At 34.7% G+C, this 24603-nt stretch overlaps 1 protein-coding gene and 1 long non-coding RNA gene across 2 annotated transcripts in view; one reads left to right on the forward strand and one right to left on the reverse strand.

Moving 5' to 3' along the window:
* LOC140742343 (uncharacterized) overlaps positions 1-24603 on the forward strand; it is a 105437-nt gene that overhangs the window by 58393 nt on the left and 22441 nt on the right. The window lies entirely within an intron of this gene.
* Positions 12787-24603, reverse strand: part of Scp2 (Sarcoplasmic calcium-binding protein 2) — a 63790-nt gene continuing 51973 nt past the window's right edge. Inside the window, exons 3-7 of the mRNA XM_073073249.1 lie at positions 20826-20890; positions 20460-20512; positions 19459-19578; positions 15031-15243; positions 12787-14161 (exon numbers count right to left, since the gene is read on the reverse strand). Of these exons, the coding sequence (XP_072929350.1) occupies positions 14051-14161; positions 15031-15243; positions 19459-19578; positions 20460-20512; positions 20826-20883 (555 nt within the window). The 5' untranslated portion in view covers positions 20884-20890 and the 3' untranslated portion in view covers positions 12787-14050. The remainder of the gene's footprint in view (positions 14162-15030; positions 15244-19458; positions 19579-20459; positions 20513-20825; positions 20891-24603) is intronic.

The raw sequence follows: 24603 nt of genomic DNA on the forward strand, positions 1-24603 counted from the left end.
GGTACATACAATTTTAACATGGACTTGTCCCAACAGACCTTATTAATTTGGTCACCAGACACAATCCGATGCCTGTTGCGCGGATCTGAAATCGCAATCTGGGATTTTCAGATTTTCATATAACGTTTTACAGTGTAATATTTAAGTGTTCTTATTGTAGCGTGAAACTGTACCTTTTGCTTGTAGGGCAAGATGTTTGTACTCTCTATGTTGGTATTATTTAGTTCTTATATTCGACTGGCAGCCCAATGTTAGTGGTCTAGTGACGATCAAGTACCCATGGACATCGTAAGCAATCTTACGACCTTATTCTAAGAAGATTTCTAGATTTATTTTTTTATTATTTACCCAACATTACTTTTCATGTAACAATGTTAAAATTTGGGGCTATATTACACTGAATAGTGTACCGTACCGTCAGCATATTACTATGTGTAATATCTGCTATTACATGTTGAAGCGATTTGTTTTAAAAGCAGTGTTTTAAATTTTTATTTAATTTGTCTTACTGTTGAAGATTTTAGATAAATTTCATATACCTTTGTGGTTCGAACGGAGGCACTACGGAAATACTTCTCTGCCTAATAACAAGAGCATTTAGCGTTACTCCGTTCCGATTTGAGGCAGATATATATATTACATACCTGAGGCATTCCAACTTAGTCAAGAGCAACACCGACGATCGTGTGGCGGAGCGGTCACCATACCAGTCTGACGCGCGAAGGGTCCCGGGTTCGATCCCCGACCAGACAAATTTCTAAATGATGATTTTAGATTTCTGTTTCTGGGGCTGGGCGTTTGTGTATTTGTCTCTGTGTGTGTCCATGGCACCCACGATACAGGGAATCCTAGTGTGGGACCGTGAGTGTAGAAATCGTTTAGCGTTTAACATGTAGGTGATCGTATTTAACCCAAAATAGTATTCGTGTCTTTCCGAAGTCGATGCGTTGTCCCTGAGGACTAATTTAAAATGGCCTTGTGCCTTACCACTTTCAAACCAGAAGCAATTAGGGCTTATCACTGCTATTATAAGACAAAGGATCGCAAATACCAAACGAATTTTCCATAAACGAAACTTGTATACAACAATAACAGAATAACAACAAAATGAAATTCCTAAGAATTTAATTTTCATTTTCGTCTTGAACTACGTGCTGCCGGAACGAATTGCATTATGACAGTAATAAAATTTCATTAGTGATTCGGGATTTCTTGTTTTCATAACTTTTAATGTTATTTGTAATAGCAGGCGGGTTATTAATTATTAATATTGCAATGCATTTTATATCGTTTTAAATTATTATTATCGCGGGATTTAGACTTTTTTACATGTTTTTATTTAGTTTTACCTGTAATTGACAAACAAAAAAAATTCATAATCTTTTAGTCATAATGTTTATTTAATTTGTTACCTCCTCATGGAGGTAACAAATTAAATAAACATTATGACATACATTCATATGTAACACGCTTTTATATATAAAAAATGTGTGTGATATAAAAAGGCAAATATTTAATACATCGGGTTTAAATTATTTTTAGCTTTTTGGTATCTACATTTTTATTAACAAGTAAGAAAATATTGTTTTTAAAAAGTTTTTTTTTTTCTTTTGATTTTATTTATAATTATGTAATAGATATTGAACAAGTACGATGCGCGGTTTTAAAATAATAATCTTGTGTAAATAATTCACATACACATTCAATATAACGATAATAAGTTATGAAATATGGCTGACTAGTACAATTATTTTTGGTAGTCCTATTTCCATGGTTTATCTGTTATTTATAAATTAAAGAATAAAACACTTTTTAGAACACCTCTGTATTATGATTTGAAGGGTGTAATAAAACCCTCCATTTTATATATCAAGTGTAGAAAAAATGCCAATTTAGTCCTTTATAGGACTCTTGTCCTATGACTTATATATTATAAGAAAAATGTAGTGTGGGTAGGCCACATTCCCAGGCTACATTTAAAAAAAATGAAAAAAGTCTAGCGTGTGTTCCAAGCCTAACGTCAGAAACTCCAACTAGGAACTTAAACAGCAGTCTTTTACTCTATTTGTTAAAGAGCGCTAATTAGAATCTCAATTAAGCACCAATTACTAAAACATTCCCGAGTTTTATTTACTGTTGCCTTTTTTGCACACCGTACTCTCAAAGTTTTGTGGTAATGAGCTCTTTGGCGGGACAAATACGACTTTCTATAGTTTTCTTTGCATTTAAGAACTAGCGACTATCAGAGTGGTTCTAGGATGTAAATTGTTTTTCTAATTAAGTTTTATAAGTCGTAGGTAGGAATAATTTTGGGGATATTACAAATTGGTGTAGATACACATCCTCATATATATTTTAAAGTTTGAAGTAGTAAATAGCCGTGGTAGTGATTGTTGCCGGCTATATATATGTACTCAACTTCATGTTGTCAACATACAACATACCAGAAGTTACAGATGCGTTAGCACTTCTGTGGTCTATCACCTACATAAGTCAGCCGATATACACACCCTTCTATTAAAATTATTCTTCTATTAAAACTGCTTCACGCTACAAAGATATGGTGGTGGTACCACCCGAGTCGGACCATACCCGTTTTACCACCTCTCAAATATATTGCCATTCCATATGTAATAGGGCTCGTGAAAGGGCTATAAAAGTTGAGTCTTACGGTTTTACAAAGAATTTAAAATATTGCCAGCGATACACTCTTGTGACAATGTGTGTGATATTATGCACTACAATTTAGTCAGTTTAGAGAATGCGGTGTCAAGTCTTGCAGTGCAGTGCATGAAAATGCAGTGATAGCCAAGTGATTAAGAAACTCGACCACTTGATCGTGGGTACCGAGGTTCAAAACCCAGGCATACCCCTCTGATTATTCAAAGTTATGTGCGTATTAAAGTTTAATTATCAATTGCTTAGAAGGTGATCAAAAACATAGAGAGGAAATTTGCACACCTAAGAAATGTTAAAAAAAAGTTTTCACAGGTATGTGAAGTCCACCAATACGCACTTGGCCAGCGCGGTGGACTATGGTCTAATCCTTCTCATTTCGAGAAGAGACCCGTGCCCAGCAGTGGACAGTAATCAGCTGATGATGATGATGTGTCAAGTCTTGAAGTTAATTCTATTATATGCAATAACCTTTATTTAACTCCGTATAGTAGTTTCGTAATACTGAGACAAAGAAACGAACAAAATCTGTAAAGTAGCATGCATAGATTTAAGAAGCAAGAGAAATAATAGATAAATAAATAGATAGAAAAGATTTCACATTCACTTCAGTTACAATTCTAGTTACATAAAATCGAGGCAAGCTGAATAAACAGACCAAAGTAATTTAAAATATAGGCGAAGCGGTTTTTCACGTCGTGTTCTACATTTTGCGCAAATGGGACATTTGTATTGTTTTTACCCAAGTTTCAGGGGTAGGCCCTCATTTGTCAACGCGGAATCGTAAATCATACGACATTTCGTTTTATTACAAGAAAATGATAGAGTATTGGTTCGGGCCATTATTTACCTTGATTTTGTAGTATATATAAACACACACACAAACACACTTTCTACACTCACAGCCCCACACTGTGTCGTGGGTGCCATGGACACACACATAGACAAATACACAAACACCCAGACCCAGAAACAGAAATCTTAATTCATAATTTAGATATCTGTCTGGCCGGGGATCGTACTCGGGACCCTCTGCGCGTTAGACCGGTATGGTAACCGTTCCGCCACGCGGGTCGTCATATAAATATATGTTATGATTTAGTAAAATATATTTAACACAAGGTGTTTTGAAATTTTGGATGCTAATATATTTAAGATGTTGATTACCTTGAACTGGGAGATCCGTGACAATTACTCGTATAGATTGTTTTTAATATTAGCAATGATGATCCAAAATATATATATCTACGTAATAAATAGGTTAATAAATACATTACTTTGACTATTATTTATTTTTCTGTGAAGAAAGTTTGTCTGTGGCCATAGGACTTATTATCTATTATTTTTGTTTATGGTTATTATCTGATAAATTAATTATCTAGTATTGTCTATCTAGTATTGTCTGATAAATTAATAGTAAATAGTGTCGTCCGTTGTTTATCTATAAACGATAAAAGATGAAAAGTAATAAAATATGTCAGTGCAGCTCGCAAAAAGTTTTTATTACAAACTCCAAAACTCATAAAAATCTAAGTAATCTCGCAAGTATTCATCAATTACAAAATTATTTTTTCAGGCTTAAGTACGTATGTAATCATTCTTTGTCCCCACAGGCCAAACCACTTGACGGATTTTAACATATGAGGTGTCTTTGGATTCGTCTAAATTGTGGGAGTGATGTTATCTATGAGATTTTTGTAGTAATTAGCAAATAACTTTGATATTTCGATTCACATTTTGACAAGTGGGGTAACCCCTCAATTTAAACCCTGTTAGCGTATACGTTTGTATTATGACTTATTTGTTGTAGTAATTGCTTTCTTGTTATCGAAACAATGGCGACCTCGTTTATATTTTGTTTTTAAATAAAAATATTGTTGTTTATTGTATTTCGACCTCTGAGGGTTTTTAAAGTTTATTTCATAAAAGTTTTGGTTTATTTGGGCCGTTTTGTAAATATGACAGTTTGGTAAACATAATACTTTCTGTATTATATTTTATCGGGTTTGGTTAGGCAGAAACATACCGAAGCATTCTAATTTAGAGACAGCAAGGCTCCATGTTAGACCCTTTTCTTATAAGGGATATAGTATACCTAATAATAGTAGTGTGAGGCGCTGCAGTGTTCCGTTTTGAAGGGTGTGGAAAGGGAGACAGACTTTTCCGAGGCGTTCCAGCTTAGTCCTCAGGGGTAGCGGCGCACCTTTGGCCAACCACAGGTAAGAACATCGAATCCTATCTGGGGTTGATTACAGATGTCCATGGGCGGCAGTAGCCACTAACCATCAGGTGGACTGCATGCTCGTCTGCTACTCCTATATCCGCGATTCCGATGGAACAACCACTACGCCACCAGAATTATAGCAACAGTATTAAGCGCTGCTGCGTACTGGTTTGAGACATACTTATCCGAGGTGTCCCACTTAATCTTGAAAGGCGGCAATGTATCTGTAGCCGACTTCAGGTAAGACTTTAAAACTACCTGAAATTGAATGTAGGTGACAATGGGTGGCAGTGGCCAAGTGGCAAACCAACAGACTTGTTATGACGACCCGCGTGGCGGAGCGGTCACCATACCGGTCTGACACGCAGAGGGTCCCGGGTTCGATCCCCGGCCAGACGGATATCTAAATGATAAATTTAGATTTCTGTTTCTGGGTCTGGGTGTTTGTGTATTTGTCTATGTGTGTGTCCATGGCACCCACGATACAGGGAATCCTAGTGTGGGGCTGTGAGTGTAGAAAGCGTTTGTTTTTGTTTGTTGTTTGTTATTTGTATGAAAAATATTAGTAAAATGCGTTTCCATTTCCCGCTTCCATTTTATAAAAAGAAAACCCGTAGTTTAATATTTTTATAAGTATATAATAGCTAAGCTATAAAATTTAAATTCTGACTGCACATCTGCAGACATATCCTAGAGCTGAAGTACCAAACACGCAATTCTCGCAGCATCCAAGAAACGGAATTTCCTCCCCCAAGTTAAATATTGGCGGTGGAATACTTAAAGTGGGAATTTAATATATCTCGCTACGTTTCATACGAGTTTGGCGTGATGTTAAACTTTATGGTGACGAATTTGACGGGGGTTCTACATAAATAATCCTATACCTACTATGAATTTATACGAAGTGGATGTAAGACAAATTGACTTTCACTTCCCAATTTGTTGCAATGTGATGTTAATTTGTTACCTGATTACGGAAGGGAATGTTTGTCGAGCCTATCTTATATTTAGAATTCTCGTGTCACAATGTTAGTTACCGTACTCCTCCGAAACGGCTTTACCGATTTTTACCAAATTTTCAGTATTCATTTTTACCCATATTCAGTAGATCTGAGAAATGGCTACTACCTTTTCATACCATCATTAAGTGATAAGAGTTGTTCACCCTTAACATTCTTTTTTATTTATATGGCAACACAACGTTTACCGGGTCAGCTAGTGTACATATAAATGAATGTATGTCACATTCTTTGACACTCCTTATAGACCAAATGGCTTGACGGAGTTCAACATTTAAGATGTCCTTGGTTTATATTTTAATTGCCTTGAAATATTTGCTTCATCTATGTATGATTTATACCTTATAAAATTGTTAAAAACAATAGAATGAAATATTACATATTTACATTACTATGTTTAACACTCACATTAAAATTGAAACAGTTAATATTATGTGATTTCGTTCCAATTTCTTTTCTATATTTTTCAACCTCTTAAATAATCGATTTTTTACATACATACGCACTTAAAACCGATCTTAAATTGCTTAAGTTATAAATTATTTATATTACATAAAAAGTCATTGTAACCATGCGAAACAGACAATCAGTAATGGACTTATGACATTAACCAAAATATTGGTCAGCTTTACGACACCATACTAATAATATTTAGAAAGCATCATACAATAGATTGGGTTTTATTGAAAAAATACTCGAAGGCGTCGAGTTGATCATAAAACGCCGTGACCCGAGAGGAAAATCTTGTACCAAAATTAGGGGTGTTCATCCCTTGCAGCGAGATCTTGACCATAAAACCCTTATTGTACGCCATAAATCTAATATTACGACGTGATGAAATAACTTAAGTAAAATATTAAGATCATTACGGGATCCATGGAGTGCTGATATGATATTATGATTGAAAAATGTAGTGTGGGTATAGAACAGATCTGTTTTATACATAGGAGTAGCAGACGAGTATGCAGTCCACCTAATGGTAAGTGGCTACTGTCGCCCATGGACATCTGTAGTCGACCACAGATAACATTAGATTCCTACCTGAGGTTGGCCACAGATAAGCCACTACCCCTGAGGACTAAGCTGGAATGCCTAGGAAAAGACTGTGTTACCTTACCCTTACCATACCCTTCAAACCAGAATACAGCAGCGCTTAACACGGCTGTTATTAGAAAGAAATAGGTGTGGCGGTGGTGCCATCGGATTTGAATCACAAAAGGTTCCACCACCTAAACCACCTTTAAAGTAAAAAAGTACTCTCTTTCTATATTGATATTTGCTATTAATTCCAAATACCATTGAAGTATTATCTAAGGTTAACCATAAATATTTCCTTGACTTAATATAAAATCACAACATCGACGAATGGAATTTCAAAAAATTGTTCAATTTTAATAGGATAATGTTTGCAAGATTACTCATAGAAATCAATAATCTGGAACTAGAACACAAATTTGGCTTCTCCATAGCATTCACTGTCATTTTTGCATGAGATCGACAAAAAACATACTTGGGATTTTTATACGTAGGCACTGTTTTAGGTATGTAAAAAAGCTAGGCAAAATGGATCAAATACAAATTGAACAATATTGATATAAAACAATATTGTTATAGAAATAGTGTATGGAGTAGAGCACAATGTAGAGTCTTAATCTTTTACAGAAGCCCGCAGGCTAGACCGGAACTCTATTAACTGATAACAAGACCGCCTGTTCAAGTTTCTAGGCATACCGCCAACATGTCAGGTTAGGTCTGTTGTTATAATGGTTAGCTGATATAAGAAGTTTTGTTATAAGCTTGCTTAAGCTTTAGGTTTAATTCAGTTGTGTTTTCGCGTAAGATTTTCATAAAATTCTTCTATTTTACAGGTCATATAAGGTTTTATAGTCATTAGTCACGCCTTATGTACTTAAATTTTGTTTCTTTTTTTATAATATAGGAGTAGCAGACGAGCATGCAGTCCACCTGATTGTAAGCGGCTACTACCGCCCATTGACATCTGTAATCAACCCCAGACAGGATTAGATTCCCCTACCTGAAGTCGGCCACAGATGCGCCGCTACCCCTGAGGACTAAGCTGGAACGCCTCGGAAAAGTCTGTCTCCCTTACCACACCCTTCAAACTGGAACACAACAGCCTAACACTGCTGTTAAGGCAGAAATAGGTGTGGCGGTGGTGCCGCCGGAGTCGAACCACAAAGAGTTCTACCACCTTCAAAAAGCGATTAGCTATTGGCAAAATTAATAAAAACAAAAGATGATCAATAGTACTGGATTTGAAGTTTTAGTGGTATGTCGATTTGCAAATTTAGTTTCGTTCTGCTTGAATCATATTAGCTGAGAAAACCTTAGCTACTTTGAAATTACTCGTACAGACAGACATTTATTTACGAGTATATAGACTTAGCATTAAGCATGATGTGGTAAAAACCCTTTGTGGTTCGATTCCGGCGGTACTACTGCCACACCTATTTCTGCCTAATAACAGCAGTGTTAAGTACCGTTGCGATCTGGTTTGAAGGGTGTGGAAAGGAAGACATACTTTTCGGAGGCGATCCAGCTTAGTCCTCAGAGGTAGCGGCGCATTTGTGGCCGAACTCAGGTAAGAATCTGATCTTATCTGTCGTTGATTATAGATTTCCATGGGCTTAGTCACTTACCATCAAGTGGACTGCGTGCTCATCTGCTACTCCTATATTATAAAAAAACACTTATTTCTTACTTCACTGACCACTTAACCACTCAGAATGCTGAGTCAACTAATGGTAGCCCGTAGCAATTATTGCTAAGTGTTACCGGTACCATTGCACTTGGAAGTATAAGAGGTGTCCCACAAAATAACTATAATGACCGCTTCCGAAATATCCTATATAAAAGGAGACCATTTGTCAACCTATTCAACATAGAAAGACGTGATATATGGGCACGGAGTCGACTTGAGGAAGTTGGTTCATACTTCCACATGCGGAAGAAAGGAATCGCTCAATCAATGTGGTTGTGGAAAAAATATACATGAGAAATGATAAATAAGGCGGAAGACGATATATCGTGTTTCGATTTTGGAAGCTCCGCCGCTATACCTGTATTAGCTTTATAACTGCAGTGTTAAGCGCTGCTGTGTACTGATTGAAGAGCGTGGTAAAAGATACTAGTACATTTATAAGATGGATTCCTACTTGTACTAAGCATTCAACCTTAGTTCTCTGGATAATAAACGTGGTAACAAGTCCTTTGAGTATTTATTGACTTATCTTAGTTTGAACTTCATTTGGTTTATTTGATTACCTTGTAAAAGGAAGAAAGAGCCTATAATAAAATACAGCAAAGAAATGTCCCGAAATATTTGTTAAGTTTGCTTCAAAACATATTAAAGCAAGGAAAACAAATGAAACCTATTAATAACCAAGGGTAAGGGTACCTGCACAATAATTAATGGAACGACTAATATAAATAGGTGTCACACAAAACTTTCCGTTCGTCCATGGTACTGAAAATATCTGCTATTACACCGACGTTTAAATACAAATACGGTTGGAGAATGGATGTCAAGGAAATTCAAGCATACTACCTGATTTTTTTTATATAATATAGGAGTAGCAGACGAGCATGCGGTCTACCTGATGGTAAGTGGCTGCTGCAGCCCATGGACATCTGAAATCAACTCCAGATAGGATTAGATTCCTACCTGATGGCCACAGATACACCACAAAGGGTTCTACCTACTTCAATTATCCCATTAGAAATTTATAATGAACACCAAGTAGGACTACAGTTTTAGCTGTCGTCGGACATTTTTACACCTTAGCACTAACTTGTAATACTTTATGAATGAACGAGCTTTTGCCCGCGGCTTCGCTCGCGTTACGAAGTAATATTTTCATCCCCTATTTTATCCCCTTGGGGGTGATATTGATCAAAATCCTTTCTTAGCGGATGCTTACGTCATAACATCTACCTGCATGCCAAATTTCAACCCGATCCGTCCAGTGGTTTGGGCTGTGCGTTGATAGATCACTATGTCAGTCAGTCACCTTTGAGTTATATATATTTACTCGTACATGTCTGCCTCATAATATTCTTCAAGCTAAAGCCCGACACTGTACACTACAGCTGCTGCAAGGCAGGAATACATGTGATAATGGTGCCAAAGGTACTTATGATAAACGTAATGAACGATTTTCTAAATGTAACTCATTTAACTGTAGTTTTCATTCTATTGCTTTATCTCAAAGTTTCGATGTCTTCAGATCTCATTTGTAACTCTACTCGGTTAGATCCACGTTAAGCTAAATCTAAGAAGTTTCAATGACCAATACCTACAGCCACTGATTGCGATTGGCAACAGCTACAAGGTCGATATTGGCAGAGGTCCATACCGCAACGATCTGCGCTTTAATAAATTCTAAACGTTTATCTAAATGTAGTAAATCATACCTTTATTGTTCAAGTACATCGGGAAAAATATAAGTAATTTATATTTTTATCAACTTTTTCAGCTATAGGGTGGAATAACCATATAAGTAACTATATGGAAGTTCCTATTTGGCGAATTTAGCGAAATAACATTTTACGACAATTTATTTTAGTCATTTAATAAAATTATTTTCATTTTTCTCAGAGCTTGATTATTGAAATTAAAAAAAATAATCATCTATTAATTATTACTGATTATTATATAGCCGCATATGTACTATATATTTTTAGGTATTATGTTATTGTTTTCATCAAAATCAAATAAAAAATAATAACTGCAAAATATAAATTGATATAAATATAATATGATCTGCTGATCATGTCTGTATGCTTGGAGTTCTGTGAGTTGTCTGTATGTTAGATCTGTCTAGTTAGTGTAAGTGGCCTCGGCCGTTATAATTGGATCAATAAAATAAATAAATAAAATAAATAACAGATTAGTACTCGTTAAGTGAAAAAAACATGATTTCTGATTCAACATTCTTTAATTATGCTTATCAGTAACCTACATCCCCTATCGACCAAATACATTTTATTACGATACCGCCCTTCACTGCGGAAGACAAATTGAACTGATTCTTTATAAAGGAAGCGGCCCTTCAGGGCTTCGTAACATGTCAGGTGTGCATAATAGGCAGCCATTACGAAATGGTATGTAAGGCTAATGGAAATTGGATTTCTGAGCGATATATGGACAGATTTAGACGGTATCCAGATTAGTTGGTCGCAATACGGATTTTAATATGATATATTCAATATTGATGTTAGGTATAAAGAGTTATTTTTTAATATTTGTAAGAGTTTACCTATTTTAATGCAGTATTAAGCGCTACAGTACAGTATTATGCTTTCAATACTTTGCAATATATTTCGACAGTCTAACATCATCATCATCATCATCATCAACAACCCATTACTGTCCCACTGCTGGGCACGGGTCTCCTCTCATAATGAGAAGGATTAGGCCATAGTCCACCGCGCTGGCCAAGTGCGTATTGGTAGACTTCACATACCTTTGAGATTTTTTTATAAATCTCTCAAATGTGCAGGTTTCCTCACGATGATATCCTTTACCGTTTAGCAAGTGATAATTAATTTCTAATACGCACGTAATTTTGAAAAATCGGAGGTGCGTGCCTGGGATTTGAACCTCGAACCCCTCGATCGAAAAGCCGAGTTACTTAACCACAAGGCTTTTTGTTCGCAGTTACTTTGTTAAAATTTGACTTAATTTGGGTTGTTTATTTAATGATATCGGTCACAATATAATACATCTAAGAGAGAGCGTTTAATCTACCTATTATATTTTCACTTAATCTTAAAGATTCAACACGTAATCATTTCATAGCTCATATAACGTAAACGTCGTAAATCCAGACAAATCCTAGTGTTTTTAATATACGTACGTAAGCTTTATAGCCCCAATTCAGTTTTTACGGCTAAAATGATACTAGATATGACGTTTGGTCATAAAACTAGCTAGATAAGGTGGTACTGTCATATTCACTTATTTTTATTGAACTGCGGGCTGTTTTTCGACAATATGTGTACCTATACTGTCAATATTATGTAAGTGAGGTGTCGTTGGATTCGTCTTAATTGTGAAGTGACTTAGGTTTTTAAGCTGTTTTTCTTGTGTTTATTATATTTCTGTGATTATGAATAGTATTTTTATATTTAATAGATAATTGCTACATCTGTATAGTTTCCAATGGTTAAGGTTTCAAAAATACCTATACATCCAGGCGTAGTCAGTAGCTTAACACAACAATGGTGGTACCTTAATTGGATGAACGTCATAAAGTTTTAAAAGTAGATGAACACTAGTGTCAAAAGTAGCTTAACAATGACATGTCATATTAGTGACGTTTTCAGCTACTGGAGCTGACTGTACATTAAGATATAACCTTGATGAACATAACGCAGCAATCTTAAACATTTCAGTTCAATTAAGAAATTTTACTTCATCATTATAACAATCTATAATTATTTTTAATAAGCACTTAACTCTGATGAAAGTGTATATTATTTTAACGCTGGATATAATAAAGTATAGGCATATTATGACAATAATCACGGAATAAGAAATACTTTTGCTATCCATCACTAAACACTTCTTTATGACTCACGGCTTATTATTAATATAATACCAATCATATCAATTTCGTTTATACTTATAAAGAAGCAATGATTGTTTTTTGCTTGTGAAAGATAAACTTTAAAATCACTGAACAGATTTTAAATATTATTTTCCTACTAGTAATTTACATTCAGAAGTAACCATAGCTATACTTTAGTCGCCACGCAACCGTGGGTGTAACTTTGGGATGTCGATAGTATACAGTATAAAGAATGTGTACTAAAAACAAAATAGGTAGTAAATAAAACAATTAATAGGACATAAATTACCAGTTTATTATAATATATACATACGATAAATTGAATATCTATAATAACTATTATATAGCGGTTTAACAATGAGAAACACCATTTGGAATAGTTTTCAAACATAATTTGAGACATACTAACTTATCATAAAATTCATAAAGGATTCAAACATTAAACTACTTAAATAATAACATTCACTAACAAACATTCAGATTTAAGTTGAACATACACCAATGACTAGAATTAATATTAATTTACGACAAAAAGGTTCCATTCAAACCAACGTGAATTATAACTATGTACTTGTACTTCAATGTTTTATGATGTTTCGTGTAATGTCTACTAGAAATGACATAGTATTTTCCGCTGTTGAATATTCACGTTAGTTTAAATAGAATACAAGGATAGGTGTAAGGAAAGGCTGGCAGTATGGAATTCAGATCCCTCTTTGGTCTCATCGAAAAGTATTATAGAGTAGATTCTACACAGAACGATGAAAGCAACTATTCAGCTACTTTATCTAGGAAGTCAGTAAAGCGGAGATAAAAATGGTTTAAGATTGAAAGGCAAAAAAATAATTACAGAAGAATTCATCTAGATTTTCTATTGAAATTCAGCGAAACTCAAGATTTATCATTAGATATGACTAGACGATATGCTATAATATATATTAGTAATAAGATAGTGAATGATTCTGTCGTAGACATAAGATAGCATATCCTAAAGATTTAAGAGATTCTAGTAAACTTGAGCTTTAATTATGAAGAAGGCAAGGCTAGTCGAAGATAAATTCACTTATTGATCCACTATTAAAGAGAAAATTACTCTATTATATTTGAACACACACAAAATAAAATTACATTACAATTATTAATGATTGACACGCAGAGGTTTTGAGTAATCGAATGACAAAATTAGGTCTATGTTCAAAAAATCGCGTGCTATTGAGCGATGTCGCGTGGAAATCGATCGTCGTCGAGCATAATAGTGTATGTATAATATTGCAAAGAGATTTTACTAAATTTGATGACAATGCTTTGTGTAATCGCATTTACGCGAAATATTTGTAAATCGAACACGCTCATAAAATTATCGATCATTTGAACATAGAATAGAATCTAACTTCAAAAAAGTTTTAGTTAACCCGATCACGACCTCAAAAAGACAAATTGTCAATACATCAGAAATAGATATCTAATTCAAAAATGGAATGTTACATTAAATCGTCATGACGTACGATTGGCGTAAAGGGATTCATGATGAATACAAGCTAGAAGCTGGTTCTACCGAAAATGAAGTTGCCAGCGGCGTTAGGATCCTCGGTGGAAAAGTACTCCTTCCAAAGTTCCTGGAATTCCTCCCAGGAGACGCTCGCCTTGCCCTGTCGACAAAATTGGAATTACAATCGTGTTACGCAATTTGCCTCTCCCTGCTTTAAGGTTCTTAAATAAGATTTAGGAATCTCCTGGGATCGGCTTTATGATTCAATCTTAATCATAAACTTTTTTCGAAGTGTTCCAGGAATTTTCTTTCATCTTGTTAACTTGATTGAGTCGAATGAACTATTAAAACTAACTTACTTATAGATAGATTTTATAAAGTTAATTTGCGAGAGAGTATTCGCATAAATCTTCTCTTCGCATTAGTGAGAAAATTGATTTTTATGAATTTAATATGTAAAAATACCCTTTTCTCTGCAGTTTGTCCATTATTATAATACAAAAGTGAAATCAGCTCTCAGATATTTGTAATCAAGTACTTGCAATATATTTGGCATTGTAGTTGTCAACTTTGCTTTCTACATCTTCAGCTATGATTTCCATTCTATAGATTTGGTACCAACGACCTAAAATCGCTCCATATCACATGGAAATCATGATTGATTTTTGATCACCTAAAATATCTTTGTTTTTATAATATAGGAGTAGCAGACGAACATGCAGTCCACCTGATGGTAAGTAGCTACTGCCGCCCATGGACATTTGTAATCAACCCCAGATAGGATTAGATATTCCTACCTGAGGTCGGCCACAGATGCGCCGCTAACCCTGAGGACTAAGCTGGAACGCCTCGGAAAAGTCTGTCTCCCTTACTACACCATTCAAACCGGAACACAGCAGCGCCTAACACTGCTGTTATTAGGTAGAAATAGGTGTGGCGGTGGTGCCGCCGGAGTCGAACCGCAAAGGGTTCTACCACCTTTCTCTTTTCATCTTCAAATGTATTACCAAAACAAACGATGTTCTTTACCTTGGCCATCTTGGTGAAAGCGACCTTGCACTCCTGAGGGTCGATGCCGTAGGAGGAGCAGACGGTGGTGAACTCGTCGGTATCGATGGAGCCATCAGCGCTGGCGTCCTCCAGCTGGAACATGAAGTGGCAGTACTGCTGTTGCCACTTCAGAGCAGCTGACGGGTTCTGGGCGTAGTCGTTCCACATCGACACCCATTCTTCGACGGACACCTGGTTAGAATTTTGATATTAAATATCTGTTAAATATTTATTTAGAACTCATAAATCGTATATGCATTAGGAATTATATTTATGAATGTTCAACACGTAGCTAATGTAATATTAAAACGGTTCATTATGAAGTTATATTAAGGTGTACCTACAGCGTATAAGAAATATTGATAATTATTTGTCACAATTATGATAATAGATGCAATCCGTTTAATGGCAAGAAAACAATATGCAGACTGCTTTCCTTTTATTTTGATATTCAATAAAAAGTTGTCTTTTTGTACACACATACTCATTAGGTATACAAATAATACAAAATGTATGAAAGAAGCAATAACATTACAAATTGCGTCGTATAAACAAGAGAAAACGAAAAAAGACTACCTACATTCACTATATATCCTGCATTTTAGATAGACGAATTTGTAGCACACAAATAGGGCCTAGACAAAAAGCATTATCCCCCAGACGACATTCTTCAAGCCGTTGACGTGATAAACGAGCATAAAGAAAACAGAGGCTAACCGACTTAATATAGACCGGACCGTTTATCGTGCAGACCACGAACTCAGTAAACTGTGCGCCGCGCCCAAATGTAAGGCACTTGGATCGCACTACAGCCATAAACTTGGACATTTACACGGGTAATGGTTTTATGGTATACTGATGGCGAAACGTTTAAAGAATAGTGAATATATTGGTTTAAGTTAATTTTACAAGAATATTAGATAAACGGTCTGAGATAAGACTCATAATATATGATGTTAAGAACATTAGACAGTTGTAGTCACTTGTACATCAAAATGTATACAGGCAGAAAATGTGTTCACACTAATATGCATTTCACTTATTCATAGCCCTACCAACGAAATGGCATATTGCATGACTAAATGCTAGGAACCTTTAAGTTGCTACATGTATTGATATACTTCAGCCGCGTTATGCACACTTCAGACAGTAAGATTTAGGCATTTACACAATGCTATAAATATTTTGCGGTTAACTAGACAGCATTTCGTTTCAAGTGACATTCTTCAAGTCGTTGACGTGATAAACAAGCATAAAGAAAAAAGAGGCTAACCGACTTAATATAGACCGGACCGTTTATCGTGCAGACCACGGACGCAGTAACTGTACGCCGCGCCCGAATGTAAGGCACTTGGATCGTACTACAGCCATAAACTTGGACATTTACACGGGTAATGGTTTAATGGGGGCTATACCCAATACACCGACGCTACATCGCTTTAGGAACAGGAACATTTGGAAATACTGGTTTCACTAAAGTATCGTTGATTAAGTCCTGCAATATAAAGAATCTTTGCAGGTAAGGCTACGAATCTAAGGAGTTGGTAATATTAGTAACATTCGTTATGTTAGTTACAAGTATAATCGAGATTGAAGTTTGATGATATTGTTTTATTTATCAATAAACACTTGGTACATATTTTAATCGAGCCTCACTTTTGCTGCCTCATAGCAGGAATGGGCATGATAAGGCATAGGACTAATTTATTTAAGGTGTTCTAAGTTATCCTTCCCATGTAATAATAAATCAGAGATTGACTTCAGGTAAATGGCAGATCTTTTGCCCTGTCTATAGTTAGTCTATGAGTACTTTCTATCATTGCATAAAAGCGTCGCAAAAATCGCCGCATAGTTTAGAAGAATCGTTTGGGAGTGAATTTCTGCGTATCGATTTTAGCAACATTACATTTCGGCGTATACTTTGAAGTTATCGTAAGAACGAGCGTGCCTTTATCTGACATTTCTTTAACCGCTGACATTACAAAAGATCGTAGAGGGAAAATATGCTAAATGTAACGTTTATCGACGTGCCCACGAACCACAGTGAAACCCTACGACTGTCACGACACGCCCTAATATAGGGTATACGATATATCATCAATGTATTGACGTTAGATTTTGTGGTTAAGATTTACAATGATGTTGGCGCTTGCTGCTTAGTACTGATATGGTTTTATGCAACGGATTGGATATTATATTTTGTGGTGAACGTATAATAATGATATTTGCTAAATTCTTTACAGTTCAGTAGCAACGAATCATGAATAGTTTGCGTCTCATAACCCACTATTAAGTCAAAATTATTTATCATAAATAATTATGACTCAAATAACCCACTAGATATTTTACTATGGGTATAGGTATTTTACTGCGTCACATGCAAAAATATAATAATATAGATATCTCTTTGACCACTATGTGTTGGTGTTGTATGGTGACTGTTCCACCACGCATATTTTCAATAAATACGAATACTATTAAACGAAAATGGGGTTGACAATTGTATTTTTGAAACGGTACTCCCTAACTTTTACAATCTTCTAACCGCAACAATCTATCTTCAGCCACAAAAATAAAATGTTCATAGGTAATCAGTATGTATGGGGTACATCTAATAAAAATGTATTGGGACCGGTTGTTCAAATAGACGGCTACACAATTAATGAGTTACTCGGCGAAAATACCCAAAAATGCCAACGTCGAGTTGCCAATTCATTCTGGATACAGGAAAGAGTAATTAACAAGGGCGGAGGGTGATATGGCTCCCTATATGATGGATTGTAACGGTACATTTGGGACCTTGAAATTGGGTAATTAATAATTACTGCTTACACCGAATTACGTGACTTGGCAGGAAAAGAAATTGAAACATTAAAAAAAAAAGGTTTTAGGCATAATACTTGTGCATCTATTGATCTACAATTTTGTTGCTTCAGTTGATGAGCATACGATATTTTTTTGTAGCAAGTAAATCTACATTTCCATGGAATTTATTTAAATATGATAAAATCTTTCATAGTTCGGATAAAATCAGTTTATTCCATACCTGCTTCTGATTTGAAGGGCATGAAAATACAAACGCTCTTTTACCAGGCATGTGTACGAACCGGTGCCCAGCAGGCACTGTGACTTACCAAAAGTTGAAAGTTATTGGATAAATAATAAAGATAGTCGAAATATCTTTGATGGTCGCGGTTATAGGCTCTTAGAGGCAATATCAGCGAGGCTTTAAGCACTAAAACTTGTAAGGCTCTGCTATCTTGCGAAGAATAAAAATAAACATAAACATTTAGAGGCGGCAGCCTGTCAGAACTGCTTATTGTTATCCTCAGATGGAAGTGTTGAGCAGTTTCTATAGAGGAACGGGCATTTATCTTTTTCTTTCTTTATTCACTGAGAAATATTTTCCACTGATTACTTTTGTAATATGAAAAGGATTTGCAGCAACTCGCCTTTTGAACACAAAGTTAAAACTATTTTACAGTAGCATTTGTAAATTAAAGATGATGAAAGAGTATATAATAATGTTCACTCGTAAATAGCATTTCCTCTAGGGTGCGCAACTTGGTCATGTACAAAGACTACATAATAGAGTAAAAATTTAAATTCATCAAAGATATAATCTGCGTCAAACTGCTAGTCCGCTTTGAAGTTGTTGCCCACAACTACAAACATATATTGCGTAGCCCCGTAAGAGTAAACTAACGCAGCTATGTACCCGTGGGCGAGAGCGGGCAGCGGACGGGTTCACGCTGCCTTCGTCCCACTAATATCTACAATTTGCTATTCGACGCGACTCGTTTCTATATTCAGAGCGGACTAGCAGTTTGGCGTGGACTATGTCTGCTTAACTAATGATCGAACCGGGATTCGCGTGCCTATTTGAGCAGGATATAATACGTTTCAGCTGATTATTGTTAAATTTTGCTATTTAATATATGAAGAATTCTACTATTTTCGAATATAATAAGATGGTATTTTACAAGAAAACCCGATTTGCCTTTGTGAAATGGCTTTGACTACTTGGCTCTGACTACTTAATGTCAAGCTAATTACGTACTTCTATGCAGGTTCCAGTAACATTTTTTTTTTTTATAATATAAGAGTAGCAGACGAGCATGCAGTCCACCTGATGGTAAGTGGCTACTGCCGCCCATGGACATCTGTAATCAACCCCAGATAGGATTAGATATTCCTACCTGAGGTCGGCCACAGATGCGCCGCTACCCCTGAGGACTAAGCTGGAACGCCTCGGAAAAGTCTGTCTCCCTTACCACACCCTTCAAACTGGAACACAGCAGCGCTTAACACTGCTGTTATTAGGTAGAAATAGGTGTGGCGGTGGTGCCGCCGGAGTCGAACCACAAAGGGTTCTACCACCTTCAAACTCTGTACCAAAGTACTAACCTGGCCATCCTTGTTGGAGTCAGCCCTCTTCCGCAGTCCATCCCAGATTTTGATCATGACCTCGTGGGTTTCCGTATGCTTCGGGTCTCCGGACTTCCAGCCTCGGAGGCTGCAGACTTTCTGTAAAAAAATTCAATCATAAGCAAGTTCTGCAGAAAATAGTCCCGTTCTGATCGAGGTTTCTTAGGCTAAAGTAGGTTGCGATTCTAAAATTTTTTCATCAGGGATATTACATGATAGTACATATTAGTACAGAAATTTAGCAGACCATGAGCAGTAGTAGACATGGTATCAATCGTCCCCAATAGTGGGATGATGTTCAATTTGTCGTGTTTTTACAGAACTACTTTAGTAATATTTTGACGTACTCTACTGGTTAACAGACGAAAGTCACTTGGAATTTTCCTAAAATGTATAGCTGCCATGACGACAGATACCAAAAAACTTAATTAAAAAATTCAAAGGATTATTATCAATATCAGAAACATGTTCTTCCTTTGTTTTTCAGGCTACAGATAAAAATGACTATCGATTGTAAAGCACCCTTCATCTTCAAGTTTGGCTTGCACTTAGCCTATCTAAAGTAAGAATAAATAATTATTCTTAGCTAAACCTAATGATTCAAATGAACACCCATTTCCATAGCTCTCACTACGCCCTTACCCTACGTCTCAAGTGAATTCATATTCGCAAACTGAATTATGTAAATAGAATCTTGAGTGTGTCTAAGAATTTTGTTGAAAAGGGTCTTTTTTTGGGAGATAATGCAATTATTGAGGTTTCAAGACCTAACTCGATTTGGAGGGATTGATTCGAAATGAAATCTTTGAATTTTACATGTCATATAAAAGAGACATCTTTTTTTACATCTGAATTCGTATATATTAAATTTATATTAAGTGCTGGGTTAGATCTTTGATAATTTGAAAATATCCAAAATATAATCCTATTACTTATAGCAATTTTATTATTTACTGTCTTTTATTATCTGAAGAACAAACCTCTATAGCGATTTCGAAGTCTTTTCTTTCAATGGTTCCACTCTGGTTGACATCTGGAACAAAATAATATATGAACAAATTCCAAACAGGATAATTTATCACAAAAACACATTTTATATGCTGTAAGAAAATCTATTGCCCCTGTTAAATAATAAATAATAATAATAGTAATAAATAATAATACTAACAATAAGACCACAAATCTGTGGTAGTACCAACGTAAACTGTATTACTGATCTGCATGGCTCTCAATATAAGAATTAAATTATTAAGTAAATGATATGATGTAACTTAGCCAATATTCATAACACACTGATAATTCAAATGTAACATAACATAAATTTATTCGAAAGTAATGTAACATACCGAAGAAAACGTTGAAGACGTACAGAAGCTTCTTCCTCCTGAATTCAGAGATCGACATTTTTATTCTGAAACAAAAGAGACAATGGAATTTGAATAATTTGTTTACAAATAATTATAAAAGAAGCTTCTAGTATACCAAGTACAGTCTGGGCAAAAGCAGTTAACTAAAGGTTAAAGATTTCTTTTTCTGTAAAATAAGTAGAATTTAAATTTCAAAAACTCAATTATAATAACGTTTTCTACATTCGTAGGCCTATATTAGTATTGCATGTAATGTTAGTGTCAGTACCTATATTGTGGAAATACATATAAGAATTCTGTGTTTTCATTTAGATTTTGGCTGGTCGCGATTCGAACCTACTAAATATCAGATCGGTATGGTGCTACGTAAGTCCTCATTTCATTCATAATAAAACGGTAAATATAACACTTTAGACCGTGGTTATTAATATATAATGAACTTAAATCTAGCATTATATGTAATTGCTAAATACAAAATAAGGATGTTTACGTAACCCAAAATTTGACCTGTTATTATCTAGGTTATTATTCAAAATAAATTATAAATAACCAATATATTTATATACCAATATATTTTATAATGGAAATATTAGTTCAAACATGATTAAAAAGTAAGAGAAATGTAGCAAATTACAGTAATTCGCTTGTAGTCAAACAACTTCCTTACAAAGACGGTTTTGAGAGGCAAATTTTTATCCGCTCATTATTTCCTCCTTTTGTACAAAAGGACAGAAATTGCGCATATTTTCTCGCTAAATTTGCGACCTAATGGAGGACAAAGTGCTTTTCATTTCCTGAATTTGGAAATAATAACACAAAGTGAAACATAAACACGCAGTTAGCTAGAAATTGTGGTAACAAAGTGAAGACAAACGACGTTTGAAAATACTATTTCGTTGGAATTTTTAAAAACATTTTTTTGTTCGCATAATTTCTGTTTATTTAAAAATTGTTATGTTATTTCAGACGTAATTTATTCGTAAAAGAACAATATTGTAATTCGTTTTTAGATAAAAAGGGTCCGGTATGATGGAAGCGACTGTATTTCCTACTTACAATATTTATATTGGACTGGGACGGGAAAGTACACAGTAGGAAGTGAAATAAGGTTATATTTAATGCTGAAAATATTATTTTTTTTTGTGTTGAAATTGTTTTTTGATAAAAGTTTGAAAGCAATCCTATTATTCGATTCAGTACAAACCCAGTCACGAATTCAAATACTATATAATCTACTAGCTGACCTGGCAAACGTTGTGTTGCCATATAAATAAAACAATGTTAAGGGTGAACAACCCCTATCACTTAGGGGTATGAAAAATAGATAGTAGCCAATTCTCAGACCTACTGAATATGCATATAAAATTTGGTGGAAATCGGTAAAGCCGTTTCGGAGGAGTACGGTAAATAACATTGTGACACGAGAATTTTATATATAAGATTGATAGAAGAAAAAATATCAATCAATAATTTGAATAGAATAAAGTTTCATATAAAATTATAACTTTCAAACTTACATACCCGTATGTACATGACGGGTAACACCTGTAGCACTACCATGAGTTTACAAAAGTATTACTCGCTAGCGACTGCGTAAAATAAATGTATGAAAAATTGTACAGCGCCTCTGGTGGTTACTCGTAGAACTAAATTCCGTAGTGTGAGCCACTCGTAACGTAAAAAACCTATCGAAATCAAATCGCTAGCGAATGTCATTATGATCTATTGCCATACAAATTCGGTCCCATGAGTCATTAATTTGACAGACGTTGTCAAGAAATACCGTAACGATAGTAGTTATGTTATTCACTAGCAAAATGACAATAGTTTTCTATTTACAATTTCTATAGTGGCGTTTCTATGCCAACTCATGGTAGTGCTACTGAACTAAATGATGTAATAAAATGTTATCTGTATAATAATTTTACAGCCAAATCGTAAGGTTGTCTTTACTACAGAGTAGTGAATAAGTAACGTCTTTAAAATTTTATTGGCATATTATAGATAGAATTTAAAAAAAGATGTGAAAAATGACATATTTTCAAGATTATGAAGTAAGTTCAAGATTTTATACCTATGCTATAAACTATTATTCTAATCTTTTCGTTTAAATCCCGTTAAAATAGCGGCCACGTTTTTGAAAACTAGCTTTAGACATTGTATAGTGATTATTTGAGAAGAAAAAATATAGGCATAAAAAATAAGAGGCCGTTCAAGTTGAGACTTGGTCAAAAAAACGTTTTTAGAAAATACAAGAATAGATTTGCTATGATTGTATAGGAACAAATGTCAGTGCTATACCGTAATAGCACAAATCACCATAAAATCTGATAACTTTCCGGCTTATAAAAATATAGCATCGTGCAACACCTGCGCTCTACGTTGTCATAAAAAAGGTAGTATATACCCCTGTGACGTCATATCTGTGTCTCGTGTAAGTTATGACTCGTATATCTGAAGGGCACACCCAAAAATGAAACATATTTATATACATATAAGATATAAATGCTCGAAAAACAGTACCCTCCACATCGTATAAAAAATAAAAGGTCTTTACACGGTGCCGAAGATTTCTTACGAATTTAGTAAATTCATAAATACTTGTAAAAGAACAAATATCAGTGCCATAACCTAATAGTACAAATCACCATAAAATCTGATAACTTTCAGGCTTATAAAAATATAAGCATCGAGCAACACCTGTGCTCTACGTTGTCATAAAAAAGGGAATCTATACTCCCATGACGTCATACCCGTGCCTCGTGTAGAGTTATGTCATTTAATAAAAGTACTTTTATTAAATGCCATAACTCCTTTCAGAATTTTTCGCTAATCCTTATAGATTCAAATTTGTCCCTTAAGTCCCATTTGAAAAATTCACCCTGTATAGGTATTTTATGATATATAAGATATTTGTGACAGTGAGCACCATCACTCAAACTCTATCATATTTGTAAAGATAATGTATAAGTCATACTTTTATCATAATTAAATCTAGTATCAGATATAACGTCTAGACTGCTTTATAATAATTCAAAGCTGTATTTATCAAACATAAACGAAACTTATCAAGAAAATTATGAAGCCCATTCTAAAGGTGATAAGGACATAGATCCTATTAAAACTTTACTAATGGATAGATTGTACTGACGATTTTAATTAAGAAAGTTCGGTATCAAAATTGTTTTTTATTCGTAAATAAATTTAAACTGTGTACTTTTAATTTTGAATGTACTAGAGATTGAACTAATATTATCATTAAGTTATACAATTATTTAAGTTTGAGACTAAAATTGGGCCTAGAATATTAATCAAACAGTATGTAAAAATGCAGTTGCTTATAAAACATTTTTAATGGAAGCCTATTTATATTTCGAAATAAAATTTTGTTAGTGTTTTCCCACGGTTACGCACGCGTGAGCTTCGTATACCACAGTAAAGACTACCTTATGTTAATAGATAATGGATTAATATCCAAGTCAAAAATTACGTATATGCCAAATTTCGTCCAAATAAAAGTACTTTTATTAAATGACATAACTCCTTTCAGAATTTTTCGCTAATCCTTACAGATTCAGATTTGTCCCTGAAGTCCCATTTGAAAAATTCACCCTGTATAGGTATTTTTATGATATATAAGATATTTGTGACAGTGAGCACCATCACTCAAACTCTATCATATTTGTAAAGATAATGTATAAGTCATACTTCTATCATAATTAAATCTACTATCAGATAAAAACGTCTAGACTGCTTT

The sequence above is a fragment of the Epargyreus clarus genome, unplaced genomic scaffold, assembly GCF_041222505.1.
Source record: "Epargyreus clarus isolate Ecla_fem2 unplaced genomic scaffold, WU_Ecla_fem_2.2 ptg000005l, whole genome shotgun sequence".
NCBI classification, from domain to species: Eukaryota; Metazoa; Arthropoda; class Insecta; order Lepidoptera; family Hesperiidae; genus Epargyreus; species Epargyreus clarus.